At 49.8% G+C, this 19,974-nt stretch overlaps 1 protein-coding gene across 3 annotated transcripts; it reads right to left on the reverse strand.

Annotated features, from left to right (window-relative positions):
* Nucleotides 1–2,412: 2,412 nt before the first annotated feature.
* fam53b (family with sequence similarity 53 member B) lies at nt 2,413–19,533 on the reverse strand. Of its 3 annotated transcripts, none has more exons than XM_066692933.1 (5): nt 19,088–19,533; nt 11,837–12,055; nt 10,489–10,540; nt 7,534–8,321; nt 2,413–3,683 (listed from the first exon to the last, which is right to left on the reverse strand). In XM_066692933.1, the coding sequence occupies exons 2-5, from the start codon at nt 11,927–11,929 to the stop codon at nt 3,336–3,338; spliced, it is 1,281 nt and encodes a 426-aa protein (XP_066549030.1). In that variant the 5' UTR covers nt 11,930–12,055; nt 19,088–19,533; the 3' UTR covers nt 2,413–3,335. The 3 variants fall into 3 exon arrangements, with proteins under 3 accessions (XP_066549030.1, XP_066549028.1, XP_066549029.1); XM_066692931.1 differs by having other exon boundaries at nt 10,489–10,543; XM_066692932.1 differs by lacking the exon at nt 19,088–19,533 and adding an exon at nt 18,442–18,638 and having other exon boundaries at nt 10,489–10,543.
* Nucleotides 19,534–19,974: the final 441 nt, after the last annotated feature.

Here is a 19,974-nt window from a genome sequence, read left to right on the forward strand (position 1 = left end):
ACTCTTTAAACACCGGGCTCTGTGTCAGTGAACCTCTCTGCCCTCGGCCCGTGTTTGTGCACCTGAGCCGCTCCGCGGCCTCAATGGCAGGTCTGTGTCCCCTCGCCCTCCATGGGCTTCTCACTGAATACACGTCTCTGTGCGGCTCCCGGCCAGAGCAGCCTGAGGTGCTGAGACTTTTACAGCCAGGCCTCCCCCCAACCCCATCACTGGGGTCTGTTTATAGCTGTCTCCAGGCCACAGCCTCACTCGCCTGCCGGCCCCGAGCTGCCGTAGCCTTTTATCTTTCCCCGGCTCTGCTGTGGCCTTCCTGACGGACAGGAAGCAGCCGGTCACCTGACGGGACGTTCCAGAACACCTCTGGTTAGAGTAGGACGGGGGCAGCGCCAGTGCGGTGCTGTTTTGAGCTCATTACTGGCCTGGGCCACTTTGCTCTTTTTCCAGCAGAAACTATCTGTGAGCAGGAGGTTTCTCTTTTCTGCCGTCAAAACACTTTTTATTTTTTTTTGTTGGCAGCTGTATCAACAGCACGTGGACAACAGCCCAGAGCCAGAGCCGCTTCTGAAATTTCAGCTCTGCTTGGCATGGGCCGCTGTGCCAGGAACGGCAGCTCAAATATTTTCCCAGATCAAGGAGGTCTCCCCTCTGCGGAGGTGGTTGTGTTGCGGTGATTGTACTGTGCGTTTGGAAATCCACTCCTTTTTGTGTTTGAGCTCCAGCCAGGCTGGTGAGTGGACTTCGTTGTGTTGTTAGTAACCGTCTGATGCTGACAAGGTTGATTCTGGAGTGAATTAAAGTCACACCCGCTGGAAATTATTATTTTTAAAAGAATTGTCATCACTTTACAAGAAGCCCAAGCTTCCTGTTCCCAGATGTCACAGGTCTGAGCTGCTCGGAAAACAACTGTGGTACCGACGGCCGGGTGAAACCCGAGTCCTCCATCAGCATCACAGTCAGTCCAGCTGTGACAGAACCAAACCGCTGCCCTGGCTCAGACGCCAGGCTTCCTGCAAACAGCTGGGCACGGCCACGCAGCTCCTGGGTCCAATTCAGTCAGCAAGAGGGAGCGCAAACGCAGCATAGCAGGCACGCCGTCTCTTTTGCTGCGTCTCCGACTGACTTCTGAACCGCGTGTGGTTCGTGCCCCCCCGAGCCACTGCCGTGAACAGAAAGAGGCAGCTGCCGAGCTTTATTGCTCCCATGAAACAATGTAGACGCCACATTCAAAACTGCCATGCCAGGAACTGACGGCGTCATCTACCCAAATCAACCCCTTCTGGCTCCCCCCTCCCCCGCCTCTCCACAGACCACCAGAGAAGACGGGACTGGGTCACTCCAGTTCTGCCAAATTACATGGTCACCCCACATCTGGATACTGTAGGCTGTCAGCGGTGGTTAGAGCTCAGAGAAGACCCGCTCTCTGCCTGCACGGCCGCCTGGAGAGTCGCAGGGACACAAGGCAGAGCTTCCTATTTTAGGAGTTGCTCAGCGGCACGACGGCCAAGACACCCAGGCGGGGGGACAGAGGTTGAGCCCGACACACAACAGGAATCTCTCAGAGCCGTGATTCGGAGAAAAGGTCTGTTCTAACTGACCTCATCCTGAACATCTGGACACCTTGAGTAAAACCTTCTCACCTTGAGTGCTCCTCACCCCCACCTGCAAGTTTTACACAGAACAGAGCCACTTCAATCACTGAAACATCTGGTCTCTCCTCTTACCTCACCAGCAGATATATATACATTTGCTCTGTTTTGATTTGAAGGCCTTGCAGGGTACAGACTATCAGCCGGCCCACAATATGTTAGATCAGCTCCAGGGGGATGTTTTGGGGCCCCTCCTCACGCACGCATGTGAAGAGTGACTGACATCACAACTCAACTGAACTGAACTACATGGCAGCCCGAAACCCCGGCGGCACAACACTATAAAAAGAGGTCCAACAGTTCAGCTCCTCGGCCCTTACTGCCCTGCGATTGGCTCTCAGGAACCTCCCTTTGTTTCGCATTAACAGCAGGTATCCAGGATGTGGTTCGACAGGCGTCAAGAGCCACTTACCAGGACAGGATTTCCCATCATCAACACTCAGCCAGAGCCACAACGAAGTCCAGATCAGGTGCGAAGCTCTGAAAGCCAAGGCCACCCCTTCGGAGAGCCGTGAAAAAAGGTTCTCAACTTGGTTTGTTTTCCGAGTTCTCGGAGTCGTGACCTGGGAGATGCCGGACGTATTTATGCAGAAAAACTCACATCAACACAAACGCTCTGCTCAGAGATGAATCGGATTCCTTCCACTGGACTGTGACAAAACAGTGTGTGAATAATTCGTTCAGTCTAAACAAAAATGTGCAGAAACAATATTTCCCGTCTTACCGATGAGCTAACATTGACAAAAACTATTTTCAAAACATCCTGTTAACTGGACACACATGTTCGGATCTTTAATGATTTGATTATTTAGGGAAGAAGTACTTTTGTTAATAAAACCCTGGCTGTTATGCTGACATTTTTTCATTAGATTTTTTCCCTATGACTGAATGTTCCACAAATGATGCCGTTTCAGTCCAAAGGAAACAGGAGTTCAGCCGAGACTCGTTTATCTGTGACATACAGGAATAAAAAGATCTTCCTTATTTTTAATCTCAAAAATCAACGGATATAATCATCTTTGAAAACCGGTGCACTTTTACAAATAGAAATGAAAGTAAATATTAATATCAGAGGCCTCCAGATTAAAAATTCAGTGTTGTTTATTTGTATAAAAATATTATAATGCTTTCTTTCTGGATTTGCAGTTAAAAACTAATCATTCAAAGATTTTTTAAACAAAATTATATAGAATCCTTTTCAGAAAAATATAGAGGACAGCTCTGGGTACAAATCGAGCACTTGTGGCGTTTGACGACCTGGTTATGGTGCAAGTTGTGAAGCCGGGTGAGTGTGGCTGTGTGCGGCACGGAGGGGGGGAAATGCCAATCAAATCGGCCATGTTTTGACAGCAATGCTTCTGCCTTTGGGAGATCACGGGCTCCAGCACATGGGGAGGAAGCGTCACCGAGGGCCCCCGTCACGTTAATGTCATCGACGAGTCCCCAACCCCAGCAGGAGACCAGCCCCCGGGACTCTGCCCCTTCCCGCCCCACAGACAGAGGGCAATCAAGCAGGACAACTGAGCGAGCGCTCGGGCCAAATAGAGCATCCGGACATCGACCTGACCCGACTGGGGTGGCTTTTCCGATCCGGCCCAGCGAGGCCCGGCCTTCCTGTGTCCATTTGCTGGAGAACCACACCCTCCTGGTCACACACTCCGCCCGGAGCTCCAGGGATCGAGCCCCTGTTCAGTTCCTCTCAATCTGCTCAATGTCCAGCTCCTCGCCCAGTCGGAAGACATCCTTCCCAGTGACACATGGCTCTTGCCAGCTCGCCCCGCACTCCTGCTTCCCGTTCACACCTTCCCTCTTCGAGCCCCCGCCCCCGGTGGCTTCGAAGTCCAGCTCCTCGTTGGACGAGTATTCCCCGTTTTCCCTGCCCTCTTCGTCAGTGTTCTGCCGCGGCTCCATATCCGGGTCCCCCCCAGGGGCAGAGGCGCCCGCACACTGGCCGGGGCTGCCGCGGGGGGACAGGGCTTGGTGCAAGTCGGCCGCCGTGATGCCCGGGCCACTGAGGCTGTGGAAATTCTGCAGTTTCTGCGAAGACAGAAAAGGAGAAGGGTTCGTTAGGACATGTGGCCGTGCACTGGCCTCCACTCCCAGGTTGAATAGCTGTGTCTACAGGCAGCGTGAACAGGACTGTCCCGAAGTGTGCGAGTGCTTATTCTCCATCACTCTTTGACCATTAAGGTCTTTTAAATATCAATAGATATTGTTAATTAGATTTATTTAAGAAGTTTGTGTTATCTTTTTAATGCTGCTCACCAGTCTCTGTAAGGACTGCTGCCAGAACCACAAACGTGCAGGTTAAGTGTAGTGACACAAGTACACCCATGAAATTTAGCAGACTGCGAGCGAGCGCACCTCTCACCGTGCCCCTGGTTTCCTGTGAGAAACGCAGATGTAACCTTCAGCACACAGGACATCCTGCCCATCGGTACCAACACGGTGAACTCTGCTCTCCGAGCTGCGCTGCCCGGTGCAGCAGAGTATTGACACGGTTTAATGGCCGCTGTCCTCCAGCCTGGCGCCTGCTGCCTCCCCCTGCCTGGTGGCGATCATTTTCAGCCACACTCAAGACGGCAAACCTCATTTGAATATCACACTGATGCCCTTGTGACGGCCACCACGGGCCGCACAGATGACATCACTTCCTCAAACATGAAGTGCGGCTCTGTGCCTGCAGCACACACTGGATGAGGTAGAGAGTAGATAATGAGATGCACTGAGGAACTCACGAGGGGGGGATTGCACTTTAAATATCTTGGCAGCTCTGAACAGACTCTACAGTGCAGACCTCAGCAGGAGGTTAAATCTCCCGGGCAGGCAGGTAGACAGAAAGAAAGACAGACAGACAGACAGAAACCTTGGTAACTCAAAGCTATTCCATGTCTAAAAGCTGCAAAAATACACAGAGAGAGAGAGAGACACACGCACACGCAGAGGGGCCGGCAGTGTGCGGCAGGCACATACACCAGAAGACAGCAGACTTCCTCTGAGCCGCCCTCTCTGCAGTGAAAGGCCCGGGACTCACGACTGATACGTCCGATAAAGATCCTGTCCCCCGATCCCCACTGTCTGCCCCCCCCACGAGATGCTGAGAATAACCTCGAGCCTCCCTTCCCAGCAGCGGGGGAACCGGCTGCAGGTCAACACGGCTGAACACAGACCCGGTGAGAAGAAAGGAATAAAAAAAATTGGAAACGGGTTCCCCCCCCCCTTTAAAGTCCCGGCGGTTATCACTGGCTATTGCATTCGGTACTCTCAGTCAAACCAATGACCAGTTTTTTTTATTTATCATTTAATTTCACATAGGCATGTTGTTGTTCCCCGGCTGTCCAGAGAGCGGGGGGGCCCCGAGAGCAGCCGTGAGGGACGCCTGCTGTGCCAGGAATCGTGTACCAGGGGAGGAAAGGAATGCCCACCTCCTCTGAACTTGAATCCCAGCCAGGGTGTTTGATAACTCTTGTACTATTGACACACTGAGCGACAGACAGGCCCCTGTACGGAAAGCAAAATAAAACTGGGTGAATAAAACTAAATTACCTTTGACCTCTGCACCTCTCATAAAATCATTATAATCTTTCTGAGCTAGGAAATTAATGCATGAAACCGAATCAATGTGCTAACAAACACAAAGCAGTGTTTATCAGGACAAGAGGCATCACGGTTTCTGTTCGTGTTTCACCTCCAGGTTGTCCGTCATCTCATCTCAACGGACAAACGGCCACAGAATTCACACCCCGGCCCCGCATCATTAAACTGCGATGAGGAGGATATCTCTGATGGCACCATAACTTCATCTTAACCCCCTATGAGAGCTGTGCGGTCACGGACATCGGAGCCGAGAGAGAACACGCGAGAACGTTCCCGGGGAAGAAAGGGGGAAGTCTTTTTTTAGGCGTATGGAGAGGGAAAAAAAAACGGAATGGTTTGTGGTAATTTCAAATCCAGTATTACAGAACTCAGCCCAAAACGCTCAGTTCAATCAGTTCAATCAGTTTACCTTACAATAAACAGCTAAGAAATGCCAGCAAATGAATAGTTGACAACTGATTGATTGCAGAGCACAAAGGCTTTTGAAACACCACAGATACATGTCAAAGGCCTGCAGAGATGACCACTCAACGGTCCTCTCCAATCCACCTGATCGAGCCTCTTCCTCGGAGGTCAGGTGTCACTGGAATAGAAGCAGTCTATGATCGTGCACTCACAGAGAACATGTGCATTGATGTGTGCGTGTCTGTAAGTGCATGTGTGTGCGTGTGTGTGCTTGCTTGCACTTGCATGTGTGCAGGCTGGGTTAGTTGCAAACTATCCAGGATGTTAGTGGGTCTGTGAACCATGAAGCCATACAGAGAGTCTGTTGCAAGATACGCTTTATCAAGAGCGAGGAACAAGTGCGAGAAAATGTTTTAAATATCTCCTGACAGTTACGACACGGGACTGTAAAACATCCTGCAGCAATTTTTTTTTGTTGACGTTTTATCTGGTTTTGTATTCATGTGGTTGCCAGAACAACTGTGAGAAAGGCAAGGCAATCGACTGCATTTCTGCTTTATTGAGAATTTATGACACACGGTTGAGCTATTACAAAGCATACGATCAATTCCTGTGAACGACAACTACGATATCGACTGCAGAATTGCATATGTCAGCTCCAGCTCCAAACCCGCACGCGCACAACACACACACACCTCATTCTTGAGAAGAATTATTTGCAAAAGCAGCACTTTCAGATCCTCCCGCGGTCCTCCTTGCTCCTGAATTTCCATATTTAATCCCAGGAACCCCGTGCAATCAAGACCCCTCTTCCTGACAACGCAGCCCCTGTCCCTGACCTCTGTGTTTTGACTCCCAGGCCGTCTGCAGGATCTGAACTTTTAACCTCTGCGGCTGCTTACTGATTAGAATTTACTGCAGGGGTGTGCATGATGTTGTATACGTGATTGTGTGCATACATATGCTGGTACCACATGTTCCTCCTTGTGAAGTGCCTGAAACCAGTGCCTTCATGCAGGGTGGGAAGCTTTGAGAACTTTCCACAGTTTTCAACAATTTTCAAACCCAATCCAAGCATAGAAAACAATGTCCTTCTTCCTTTAAAACATATTATAAAATTAAAGCTGTGTATAGTTATTGCCAAATATTTTGCAGATGAATATAGTATATTTGATAATTCCTTTCAGCAAAGATTACAGATCCTTAGGGATGCAGAAATAAATTGATCCTGCATGGGAGTCCAATTTAACTGGCACACGCAATATTAGTAACTATCAAAACACTTCTGCGTCCGGAATGCTTGCTCACAATTCTCACGGTTACTTTTATTTGTTTATCTCGAATATTGAGATGATGCTTCAGCCACGAAAGTCTGGATCCTGATCAGAAGGACAAAAAAAACGTCTCCATTAAACTCCCAGGAAAAACACGAGCAGGCGCGGACCCCTGAGTCAGACCGGGGGGCATCGGAGGGGACGGGCAGAGCAGGGTGAGCAGGGAAACGACAGCAGCACGAGGGTGGCTGAGCACCCTGCCTGACTGTGGGGGGGAGATAAAGACGGCCATCTGTTTCCTAAGCGTTAATGCTCTATACGTCGAAAATAAAAACAAAGTTTGTAGATTTAAATAAACAACAAAACCTTAATGCGTGCACAAAAACGTCCCTGTCATCTGAAAACAACATCCACTCACGGCCGAGGGCCCCAGAGACGTGCCGGGGGGCGGAACAGAGAGAGGGACATTTTTTTAACCTTTAAGTGCTTGTTTACCCAGCAGACAATGTAAAGGACTGGCCCGTCCCTCAACACCGATCCTGGTTCCAATGCCACCCAGGCCCTCGTCTGCCACAAATAATGATAATAGACCCCCTCGATCCAGGACATACCTGAGTCATCTTGGCCAGGTCCAGGGAGGGCCTCTTCTCCTGGGCGTCCTCGGGCCTCCTGCGCTTCATGCCGATCTTCTTGTCGTTCAGGACGCAGGGCTGCGAGCGGCTCCTGGCCAGACCCCCGGGCCTGGCGCGGCGGCCCAGCTCGGGCGTGGAGTCGGGGGAGCTGCTGGCGGAGGGCCGGCGCTGCCCGAGGGGGCAGATCTGTTCGTGGGAGAGGGAGAGGGGCCGCGCCGGGTCAGACGGGTCCAGGCCCGCTCTGTGGGAGGAGGGGGAGGAGGGGGAGGGCTGGAAGCCAGTGAAGGGCAGGCCGGGCAGGCGCTGGGCGAGGCAGGGCAGCTCAAAGTTCAGGGGCAGGGCGTTGGAGCGGGCCGGCAGGCTGAAGCTGGAGCTGCGCTGCATGATGGGATACCCTGCCAGCCCGCCACCCGAGGAGGGTCCCCGCGTCACGCTGCCCCCGCTGTGGCAGCGCCGCTTCTCCACAGCCGTCCACACCCGCGAGCCCTGCGGCCGCCACACCCGGCCCGAGCCCGGCTCGTCCGAGAGGGACAGCGAGCAGCACTGGCGCTTGCTGGGGGGAGCGGCGGGAGGGGCGGCCTTGGCGTCGCTCAGGCTCAGGTCCCGGATCAGGCTGGTGATGGTGCTGGCAGCGCCGGGCTCCCGGGTCCACCCCCCACGCCCCTGGCACGCCTCGGGCAGGACGTCCCACAGGCTCTCCAGGCTGGCACGGCCGGGCTCCCTCTGGAAGGCACAGCTCCGGCCCCGGTCCCGCCACCCGTCGCTCTCTGTGAAAAGCACACGCAGGTCAGCGCCTGTCCAAGTCCTGCTGTCTAAAGATAATGGGCCAAATGTTCCGGAGTGAGCAAACCTCAGGCAAACAGCCCCTCTTATCTACCAGCTATGACATGGGCCGTTTGCTCACAGTGGAAAACAAGGGCGAATGAATCAGCACATTCAATGCCTCGAAAAACGTACTGAAAACACGCCTGTGAGTGCGGGGCTGTGCTACACGCGTACCTCCCAGAGTGCTTGTTTTTTCTTTTCATTTCTTCCCCTTTCTTTTATGGCACAGCAGCCAAAATTGTTCCAGGATCTTGCTTCAATTTCAGAAACAAAAACAAAACCATAACAAAGGCAGAGTTGGCCTGCGGAGACCGTGCACTTGATTTCATAACAATCGTCTGCACACTCGCTCAACCCTGCGAGACAAAGGAGCCCGAAATAGCTGCTCCGGGCCGCTGACGGACAGCCGTGAACCCGACGGGCCACGGAGAGTCCTGAACAACTGCAACATCTGCCGGAAACCCTGACAGAAGCACAGGCTGCAGTTAGAGACGACAACAGCGCCCTCGGGCAGCGGCCATGCTCAGGGGGGTTATGTTCAAATCCCTGAGGTATAATGCCGGGGGGGATCTGACAGCATTTGGCTGCTTATCCACAGGTAGGATCCACACTCTACCGGTTTAATCTCAAGGTGAGACATACACAATAATGTTTGGCCACAAAAGAAATCAGGGGTCCCGGTTCCCATGTTATCGGAGGCCAACATCTGTATAGTCCCCTGAGGAAGTCTGTAACCTCCAGCCCATGCTGAACATCTGCCAAATTAGGTCATCAGACCACACTGACCTCTGACCTCCTTCAGACTGAAGCACAGGGTAGATATGGTTCAGGAACAGGACTTTCTACGGCACCCCCCTGCTGATCTGAAAGCTGCCAAACCCCTGCTTGCTCCTTTGCTAGCGTGACCTCACCTGATTAATATGAAGCCCTGTAGTTTGCATGTACAGGTTGGGAACGTACGCCCAGCCTCAGACGAGCACAGCTTCCTCCTGCCTGGTTTCAGTGAGGGCAGAGAAGGCATTTCCAAAAACACAGAGATAAAATCCCAACAATGCGCACCGCGTGGGTTCGACAGAAAACAATGACACTCTGAGAAACACCTACCACTGTGGACCCAGAGATATCTGCCAGTTTGGGCACCAGGGAGGAAGAACAAGGGAGCGGTGGTGGCATAAACACCCTATTGATTTGCGATGGGCTTGCGTGTGCCTGTCATTATTCAGATCAAACCGAAAGAATGCTTTTCTCATTTGTCTTTTATTGAGGTCTTTTGTTAAGATAGCTATTTTGGCACAGTCTTGATTCTGTTGTCCTACACAGTGCCTTCAAATACTGTTCATATTCTTCCTGTCTGCAAAACCTCCACATCTGTCATTTCTAGTTCAGCAGCAGAGTCTTCAGGAATGCCTGCACGTGTCCGAGGAAGCGATCTGAGAGGAATGTGCATCTTTAAATGGCATCCGATATGTACTGCCTTACAGAGTGTTATTATTCTGTGCAGGGAAAGTATTTCAATGTTCAGTATTTGAATGATAATTAAATGCTATTGAAATGGATTTAATCCTTACACACAACCCCCCCCCTCAATCTGTCCTTGGCCTTTTATGAGCTTGCAATTAAAAACAGCCAAGCAGAAGAGGCGAAAGTTCATTCTGCTATTGTACGTGTGCTTTTACCACTCCGCTTAATTTAACAGCTGAACTGTAATGAAGCGATTGCTGTTGAATTGCTGATGACACACGATGGCTGCTCTGACTCGCGCACAGGAGAAGTCAGGACTGTAACGGGCTTTTGCGTTGCGAAGCCAGCGTGCCTTCCTGTGAACGACGCAGTGTGACTGGGCTGCGATGAGGAGGTGCGAAACAACGAGGTCAGAGATGACAATGTGGCAGCCGACTGTAGACTAAAATAAAACCCCAAAGAAAAGCTGTTGAAGGAAGTAACAAAAGCACTTAATTATAGTTAATTCCCAGGAGCGCAATGTGCAGTTCTGCATTTAGCCAGGTGCAAGCTATGGATGGTTGTGCGTGTGTGAACATATGCATCTATATTTATCTATAAAAGAGTGAGAGACAGAGAGAGAGAGAGGGGGAACTGGGCCGTACTCACCCACAGCTCCACAGGAGAAGAGAGTCGGTCCTTTACTCATCGTCTGTGGCTTCTGCTGTGAATCACCAGAGCAGCTTTTAGTAGCAGAACATGTGCTGAAATTTCACAGAGCTCGACGGGGGCGTAAGTTTATATTAGCCCCCCAGAAGAGTGCGCCCCCCCCCTGACTGAAACAACCAATAAAAACTAAACAAGCAGAGTCCACTTTTTATTACAGTAATCCTATTGAATTAACAAATCACACACTTTCGTATTGCTAGACTGGCTATTACTGGAAACTGCTCTGAGTTCCCCATCACTGTTGCCGTTTCGCCGCCTCCCTGGCTGAAGATACCTGCAGTGAAGAGGGCATTCAGACACCTCTGTCACAGTGACCATGCTCAGCTATTTCAGGGCCCACTCCGTGCACCGCCACCCCGTTATCACATCCGTTAACAGCTGGTCTGGGCTTTTCAGCGAGAGGCGAGAGCTCTGACACAACAGCCTGGGTTCATGGTCTGGCTGCAGCTTGCAAAGTGAAAATGTAACACAAACTCTGCAACTGCTGCGCCCTTGTTTATGTTATGGTTATGGTTGTTGTTTTTATTGCGGCGGTCTTATTGTTGCCTGCTTGGTTTTACCCCTTCTGGCATGCTTAAAAATACAAAGTGAACTATTTTTTCTTTCAGTGCTGCTGCAACCCTATAATGGAGCGTCTTCCGTCTGACCGCACTCCTCAGGCGCAGTGGCGAGACCAGTACACGTCTCTCCACACGCGCAGAGAATTCACGTTTCATATGAACTCTGCTCGGTGATGAAGTTCACTCCGTGAGGGAGCTGTGATTGTGACCGGCGTGTTCTTAATGTGTGCTTACAGGTCAGAGAAGCAGAGGCACCGCGTTGTGTATACTTCTTATGGCAACACTTACACGTGTCCCATTTGGAGCCTTCAAGTCTTCGGTTACAGATAGGATGGGGGTTTGGGGAGCTTTCCCTCCTGTATTATATGTTATTAAGTAAAGCTGGAACTCTCACGCAGGCAGCGCAGCTTGTCAGGATTTATTAAATGCAAGAGGCAAGTCTGAGGCCCCCCCAAGACAGCCCCACCGCCTTCTCAAAATGCTCCGCTTGCTATGGATAAGTAGTCTGTATAACTGCCTTAGTTGTGTCTTGTATTCTGTGTATTGGTGGTTAATATGGACACTTTACCCTGTGATGTTTTGCGGTTGCTTTTTGACTGGACACACACTAGTCGAAGTGCTGCTACACCACTACTACACCACCACCACTACTGATGATAAAGTAAAAACTCTCTCAACTCGTCTCTGTTTTACAGTAGGGTGTTTGGGGGTGGGGGTGTGGGTCTTACCAGCTCCGAGTCGGTCGCCTTGGACGTTACATAATCGACGGCCTTCTTCCTTTCCAGTGTTTTCGTGTGAATGATCACCATGGTAAGGCACATCCTTGGCCCGGTGCGTTGCGGTGCAGGCGGAGGCTCCCGGAGGCCATCTTTACGGGCGGCCCGTGGCGTCAACGGTCTGTGGTCCCGTGGGCTCTACTGGGATGGTCCCCTCACCTCCTCCTGCCCCTGAGCCAACAAAGACACGAGAGATCCCGTGAAGCAGCACAGAGACTGGCTTTCCCGAAGCATGAACAGAGCAGACTAACTACACAACTTAATCTGCCCCTGGTCTCACCACCAGGCTCCACAGGCAGGGGGGCAAGAGAAAGCGAAAAAGGGAAGATGGCACTTCGGTGGCACTTACAAACACATGCATTATAGGAAACAACCCATAATGTCTTAACAAACATACCCTCTAGTACACCATCAAAAGAGCAACCAAGCAACATGCTCACAATGACACACAGAGGAGTTTACTGTGCTGTCCTGGCCGACACAATCACACACGTTAAACAGCCACATCTACTCTCCACACACACCGCCAGCATTTCAAACCCTTACGGGAAAGAACCGCATGATTTCATTTGTGCAAACGCAAGTTCCTCGTGGTTTCAAACACAAGCATCATCTTATATGCATGTGTGTTGTTTTAGAGAAGGAAGTCCAGTATGATGGTCAGCACACATTTCTCACAACTCCACACCAGCACTAATCTCTCCAGCGCTAGGGAATCCCCACAGCAAACTCTGAATATCTGTCTGCCTACCTTAGCATCTTATATCCTCCTAAAGAGGCAAGAGAGAAAGAGAAGGGCAGAGAGAGAGAGAGAGAGAGGGAGAGAAACGGTGTGGAGAGAGAGATAGCATCGATCCTGGACGTGTCAGTAGAACAAAGGAGCGTTGTGCGCGAGATGAAACACCGTGGGAAACAAAGAAGTGACATCAGGAACGCATCACAAGACCCCACTGGCCGGGCACTGGGGCTGGGAGCCAAGGCCTTCCTCACGGGGAGAGAATAGAGACGGCCAGTGTTCGCTCTCCATCGGTCAAAGCAAACACATGCCTATGATTCACCTCCCTGACACTGAGCACCTCGGGCAAATGTTTTTTTAAACCACAGTTTTACTTAATTTAGAAATTAATCCGCCTGAAGGATTCAAGGATCTGAAATGTATACATACACACACACACACACATATATATATATATATGTACAGAGAGAGAGAGAGAGAGAGACGGCACAATGAGCCGGGGCTTAGAGATTATGGAGACACAGAGTTGTACAGGTGAACAGAGCAGTGGATATGGAGGAGTTAGTGACCTCCTTCAGCAGAACACAACTCCTTCAACCTTCAGATGACAATCCCTTCTTACTGTGAGTCACACTGCCTTCCTACACATTGCAACACCTGTAACTGCTTTTCACATCGTAACAAACTGATCAAGCTCTGCAATCTCCTTCCAAACACTTCAGCAGTCTGCAAAGACAGATTACAAACACGCTGATAAAACACTAAGTTGCTGACACACTGGAAGAGAGATCTTGTTTTTATCATTATAGTTTAGTCGTCAGTGTCATCTCCATAAAACCATAAATGTTCCTGAATGACAACTACAAATCAATAAATCACAAACATCTATTTCACAACCAATGTTTTCTTTATCTTTCAAAGTTTCAATCTCCATGACAGCACACAATTGGTTAAAAACCTACACCTTCCTGCTGAGCAGCACCATTTCACAGCAGCATCAATACGGCAGCCAGCCCCCGACAAGACAAAGGGAAATACTGGCTGAACGAACTAGAAAATGGCGATCCACACGTTCATCCCTGAACTGCCTGGCCTGGGAATCTGGCGGCCTTGGGCTGTTTTCCATCTGTATCTATATGTACAGTATATCTGTATTGTTATCTAAAACACAGACATCAATAAACTGGAGATGCCGGAAGTCTGCACGGGGCTGGAGGGCAAATCTAGCCTTGGTCACAAGATTGGCGACTGTACTGACTTCGTCACATCTTCGATCCGCGTGGCTGCGAAATTGTCAATCCTGCTCACTCGTTAGTTTGAGGTGGAAAATACATGAAATAGCAGGCGACCTTATAAAAAGGAAGAAAATAAATCAAAGGACAGAACCGAAGGGAAACGCAAAGTGCCAGTGGAGGACAGAAGGACAAAGATCTCTTCTGACACGTCTGTTCTTCCTGCCCCGCCCAGCGCGAGCCGATAGAAATAGGAAGGAATACGACCAGGCGGCCGTGCAATTTCCTGCTCTTCTGTATTTCACTTCTCCGTGGGATGAGCCTGCAGAGACACGGCCTGTTGTGCTGAACCCGTCTGCATCCAGTGGGCTCGGTGTTCAGAGCAAGGCTGTGTTACACTGCGGAGGACAACACCTGACTGACAACTGTTTCTCATATTGATGTAGTTAATTTCAGTCAGGACTCCTCTCTGAATGAGAACTGCCTCACAGTAATTCAGTTGAACCCTATCAGGGACTCCAGATTGCTCTCCGTGCCGACTTCTGTATATCTGAACAAAATATAAACTCAAAAGACTCAAACAGACCATCGGGGAATGTGTCTGAGGTCTTACTTCCAGAAGCTGATCGTTGGGTGACATGTTTTTAGGCGTACCTGAACACACACAAATGCGGATTTAACGGCGCAAACTTCTGCCCCCTCACATTCCTGCACCTGAGAGTCTCCACACCGGTCGGACCAGGAGCTTGTGTCGAACCCTCGCCCTCCTGGGGCTGGGACCGGGCCCGAGATCACTCGATCAGTCCAGTCCGGCGCCGTAAGGAGGACACAGACAGGTGAAAGACAGTATAAAAGTGATTGATCTTGCTGACGGCCGCCTGTTTAATATTAGAAAGCAAAAGAAAAGACTCAGCATTTTGCCCTCAGATTGTATTTTTGCACCTACAGGTGCTCGCAGGACAGCCTCTGTCCTTTGTTTTGTCAACAGCGGCGACAAACGTCAGGCAGGCGGACACGTCCAGAGAGGAAGTGGTGGACTGAGAGCCAAAGGGACACTCACCCCCCGTAGTGTCGAAGTTTGTCCGTGTCGAGAGTTGTTAAACAAAACACAGTTAGATTAGTGCTACGTTGGTGTGAAGGGCGCCCTTCAAGATACACACAGGTACTTAACTGTCCAAACACTGGCCTGAGCCTTACAGAGCCGACGCCAGGACCAAGGGGGACTTTTGAACATACGTAATTTAAAACAAGGCCTTAAACATAAACACACAACTGCTGTAAAAGAAGAAGAGCCCTCTCTCGGTGCCCCCCTGCAGCAGGATGCGTCTCTGTCCCTCCCGGCACTCAAACAGGACAATGGAGACGCCATTATTTATAGGTCTGTCTCCAGAAAACATCCACTGCTTAAAAAGGCTTGCAGGCCTTCTGAGTATTAAAACGCAGAGGAACCAGGAAGTAATTTCATGCTTTTTTAAAAGCTTATTTTTCTTGGGTCCCATCCAGTGTTTTCCCTCCCTCGTCTAATTATACACTTACAGAGAAAAAAAACCTTAATACTGTAAGAAAACTCCCAAACAAACTGTACAGATCCTGCTGCCCTCTTTTTTTGTTGTTTGTTTTCACAGAGTGAGTGAGTGTCAGTAATTGACAGCGTGCCCTGCAGACATCTCCTCCTGCTCATCAAATGGGTGTCACTCACAGCTGGTTGTAAATCTTTTTTTTTGTGTGCAGATCTTTGTGCGGAAGCCCGTCCAGCCTCGAGATGCAGGAGAAATGCACGCCGTAGGAAAGATTTCAGACCCAAACCTAAACGTGCAGCCCTGACGCGGTCAAACTGCAGAGAGAGCCTCTCCCGAATGAGTCTGTGCAGGGATACAGGTTCGCAGAGGTGATCCCTGCCTTCAGAGCCGTGCACAGAGCCGGGCGGGACACACAAGCACACAGCTGTGGGCACAACGAAAAGCATGACAATTTAAACTGTGAGTCTAAACTGAGCCGAGCGAGTCAGACCTGTATATGCAAAGATTCTGATCATGACTTTTTAAATGATGGTTCAGTGTTATTCTGTGCTATGGTTTGGCTCTGGCCAACCGTTTTGTTCCTGACAAAATGAAGGCGAAGTCTGACTGATGCACCAGTCATACACATGCAACCATATCTGCCCAGGTCGGGAGAGAACATTTCCCTGTTCCCATTATAGCGGCTGTCAGTGGAGTGGTACTGCTATCAGTTTCACCTTTGTTAACCAAACAACCACTCAGCGATGTTTGCCGGCTCTGTCGGCGTACACGGCACATACTCATCCCTCGGCACCACCCCGAAACGCGGGCACCTGGCCCTCACCTCGCCTCGACTGCCAGACAGTGTGTCTGGAGCTGCAGGAGGGAGATTTACATACTGCCGTCCTTTGTTGATTTATCTCTCAACGTTTGGCTCGTCTGTAGGTGCATATCGTTCTGTGATTGTACAGTCAGTACACACCTGACACGGTCCAATTCCAGAAACGAGAGGGGGGAAAAACGATCAACGCAGCAGATCTAACCAGTGTTGTTGTGGAAGCCTGACGGCCCCCTATTATTACAAAACCTTCTAGAATTTCTGAAAAGACATTCTCAGTAACCTGAGCTTTTTCTTTTTTCCATTACACTTTAACATTACTAAGCAGATTTCTATCTGTTTTCTTGATTCATCAGGCAGTGCGGTGGTGTTGCACACTACTGAGGGAAGAGACCACATTAAAAAAAAACATTTTAACATCTAATGGCATTCAATTCTCCATTCCTGATATACTTTGAATCTGTTCAGTGTTTTATGCACTTTTTCACACCAGAACCTTTGCTAGGAAAATATTGATGACAACCAAATCACAGCAAATAAAACATAAAGTGTGATACATTATGCAATGCATGCAAATTCAAAAATACACACGATAACACTACTTGTGTCTCAGGAATTTACTGCTAGTATAAAGCCTCCAGAGACAGGGCCCAGTAGTAATTGTGCTTGATTAAATTACACTGACTGGCCACAGCACGTCCGTTTGAATACAGTTGACAGTATTTAGTTATTTAAAGATCTTTAGATTCATGATTTTGAACAATGTAGTTTGTCTGCCTTTGTCATGCCTGATTGTTGCTGGCTTTCCATATGAAGACTGAAATAATAACACTAGATTAGGCCTGTGAGGTTCACCTGACTTATATTATGGATAATTTTGAAAATACTAATTCAGATTATTATTATTATTATTTAATTTTATTTAATTCTTTTAAGTCTTCTGCGGGTCATAACAAGTTAACAGACAGACAAAAACAAAAGCTATTTCTCAAGTCTAACTAGTTTTGTGTGTGAAGCACTGGGGAAATTGCCTGGTTCTCTACAGATAAGTTGATTGAACTTCACAAAAATCAGAGCTTCAAAACGCAAATACCGGCAAAACTAGTTTTCTAGCCTTTTCATGAACCTGGAACTCTAGAAGTATTGTTGGGAAAAGTGTGATAGTCACAATCACCCGACAGGCAACAAAAGACAGCACTTTCTTTCTTCAAAGTTAAACTACCTGCATATTTCTGCCTGGTTGTGTATCAGTGCTGTTGTTTTTGATGTTATTAAAGCCAGATATGCTTAACTAACCAGAAAAAAACACTTTCAGAAAACACTTCCCAAAACCAAGTGACAGAAGATGTTTGGCGTCAGGGTTGAGCGGGCCAACGTTGCACAAGGGCTCAAACACACAGACATATCCTCTCACCGCGCTCGGGCAGGTGTGGCACGCTGCTGCCCCGTACTCTGCCTGGCTGTGCCGAGACCCCCAGAGCCCATTTTCCAGGACAAATCAGGAACAGACGCAGACAGAGCAAAACTAGAGCGAAAAATTAACAAGCAATCCAATGTAAATACCAGAATGAAAAGGAAGGGTTAAATCTCTGAGGAGAAAACCCTCCCGAGGAAGAACCACCTCCAGCTGTGCTCGTCTCGTTGCAAACTCAAATATAACCTTCAGTTTGAAGACAAACTGTTGCCATCACTGGCCCTCACAACATGGCCCCGGGGCCCAGAGATGTGGCCCTCTGAGTGGCAGACTGTGTGGAGAATGTCTGAATCTCACTGACCCCTTCATCGGTGTCAGGTCCCGTCACTGCACTGCCGGGAAAAGCTTGCTCATTTGCATGAAACATTTTGCATTTCTACATTATTTGTTTCTGTAGGTTTTGTTTATTTGCCGCCTGGCACCCATAGGAGGCGAGCACTATTACATCAACACTACCTAAACATTGAAAGCCAACACAAAACCCTTGTGGTGTAATACATCCAGACTCTCTGGGTCTAGACAAACCATCCCAGTTCAGATTGAAAGTCCAATAAAGAAGCAACAACATCAGCTCTATATATATTGCATCTGCTACTGTAAAGCCCGACTGTCAGAAAAGCTAAGATCAGGAAACCTGCTGTGGACACCGGGGGTGTTTCCAGTAATGGGATGAGAAGGAAGAGTATGAATACAATAAAGAAATAAAACACAAATAAAGCTGCCACAATTATGTCACAACTAATGATAATGTTAATATAACATGAACTGAATCCCCAACCTTTTCACCACAAACTGCTGTCCACCCCGATTCCAGCTGTGGTTTCAGTCCCACTCGCCAGTAATGAAACCAAGCCAAGGATGTCGGTCCACTGCACTGCAAGCTCGCACTCGTACAGGGCAGCCGTCTTAAAGCAAAGCCGTGTCTGAGCTCATCGGTCACAGTGAGATGGGTGGATCTAACACACACACGCACACGCACACACATGCACACACACACACACGCACACACACACACATGCACACGCACACACACACGCACAAACCCGAAAATGCCGACTCCGACTTGTGTCAATCTGTCGGGCTCACACCACACTAATGCAAAGCTGTCGACTCTGTGACGTACTTCATGTATGTGTATGTGTATGTGCATGCATGCACACAGTCCGGGGCAGCGCAACATTGTGTGAAGCCCGTCCACAGGGACCCCAGCTCGACTCACTGGCTGAAGCTGCCGCAAACAGCGCACAGGAAAGCAGCACAACTTTCAATAGTCAGAGCAGAGAGCAGAGAGCAGAGGTGCAGCCCCGACAGCATCGCAATTCAGTTCATCATCATGCATGCATATTAATAAGCACAGTGCTGCTGCAGCTGCGGTTAGTCACGGTAACCAGTAACGGTGTCCGCTAATGAACAGTAATACCCACGGGAAGGAGCATGTTGTCAGTCCTGCGGATCAGTGGCTGCTTCCCCTCAAACCCGGGGCATCCTCGGCTCTTCTCACAGCACAAGCCCAGCGCGGAGCAGAGCCGCCAGCCTGGCACAGCGCACAACGCCGGGCACAACACGGAGCCGCTGCAACACACCGCCTCGCCGAGCGGCCGCAGCGCAACACAGAGCGGAGCCGCACGCCGTCACAGTACCGCACAGGCGGGGCGGAGCTCACGTACCGGCCCGAGGGTGTCACGCACTGTGCGGGAGCCGCCCGGCCGGTTCCTACGTGTATCGCGTTGCGTGTTGCGCGTCTGCAGCAGAGCAGCCCACCGCAGCTCACTTGGCCCGTCCGCTCCGGCTCCGCTCCGGCTCCGCGGAGAGCAAAACACGCGTTTATTCCCGCAGCCGTTTTGCTCCCCAGCAAACACACTTCTTTGTAGTAAGGCTGTGGTTTGATGACTGGAGTAAACGCTGTGGTGGTGAACCAGGGAACTTCATGTTTACCTTGTAGCAACAAAACCCACTTTGTTGCTACAATGTTACAGTAACGTGTTAGTGTAGCTGGATCAGTCCTATCTGTATTACATATCGCTATTCTCAGTAAGTAGTTTTAAATAATTCATCAGATTGATAATGGTGGTTTTTATGGCGATAGGGCAGTCTGATGACAACATGAATTGTGTTGGCCGCTCTTTTATGTATTAGTGCCACTGAGAACTGCTGTCCCGCCAGGGGGCGCTGTCCAGTCCGCTCCTTGCCTCGGACCTGATGTGTCGCCCGGCTGGCATGCACAGGCACAGTGCGTCACGGCTCATATCGGCTCCATCTGTAATTTATGGCAGCACATGTAAATCGTTGAAGTCGTTAAAGCCGCAACGCA

The sequence above is a fragment of the Amia ocellicauda genome, chromosome 20 (assembly GCF_036373705.1).
Source record: "Amia ocellicauda isolate fAmiCal2 chromosome 20, fAmiCal2.hap1, whole genome shotgun sequence".
Lineage (NCBI taxonomy): Eukaryota > Metazoa > Chordata > Actinopteri > Amiiformes > Amiidae > Amia > Amia ocellicauda.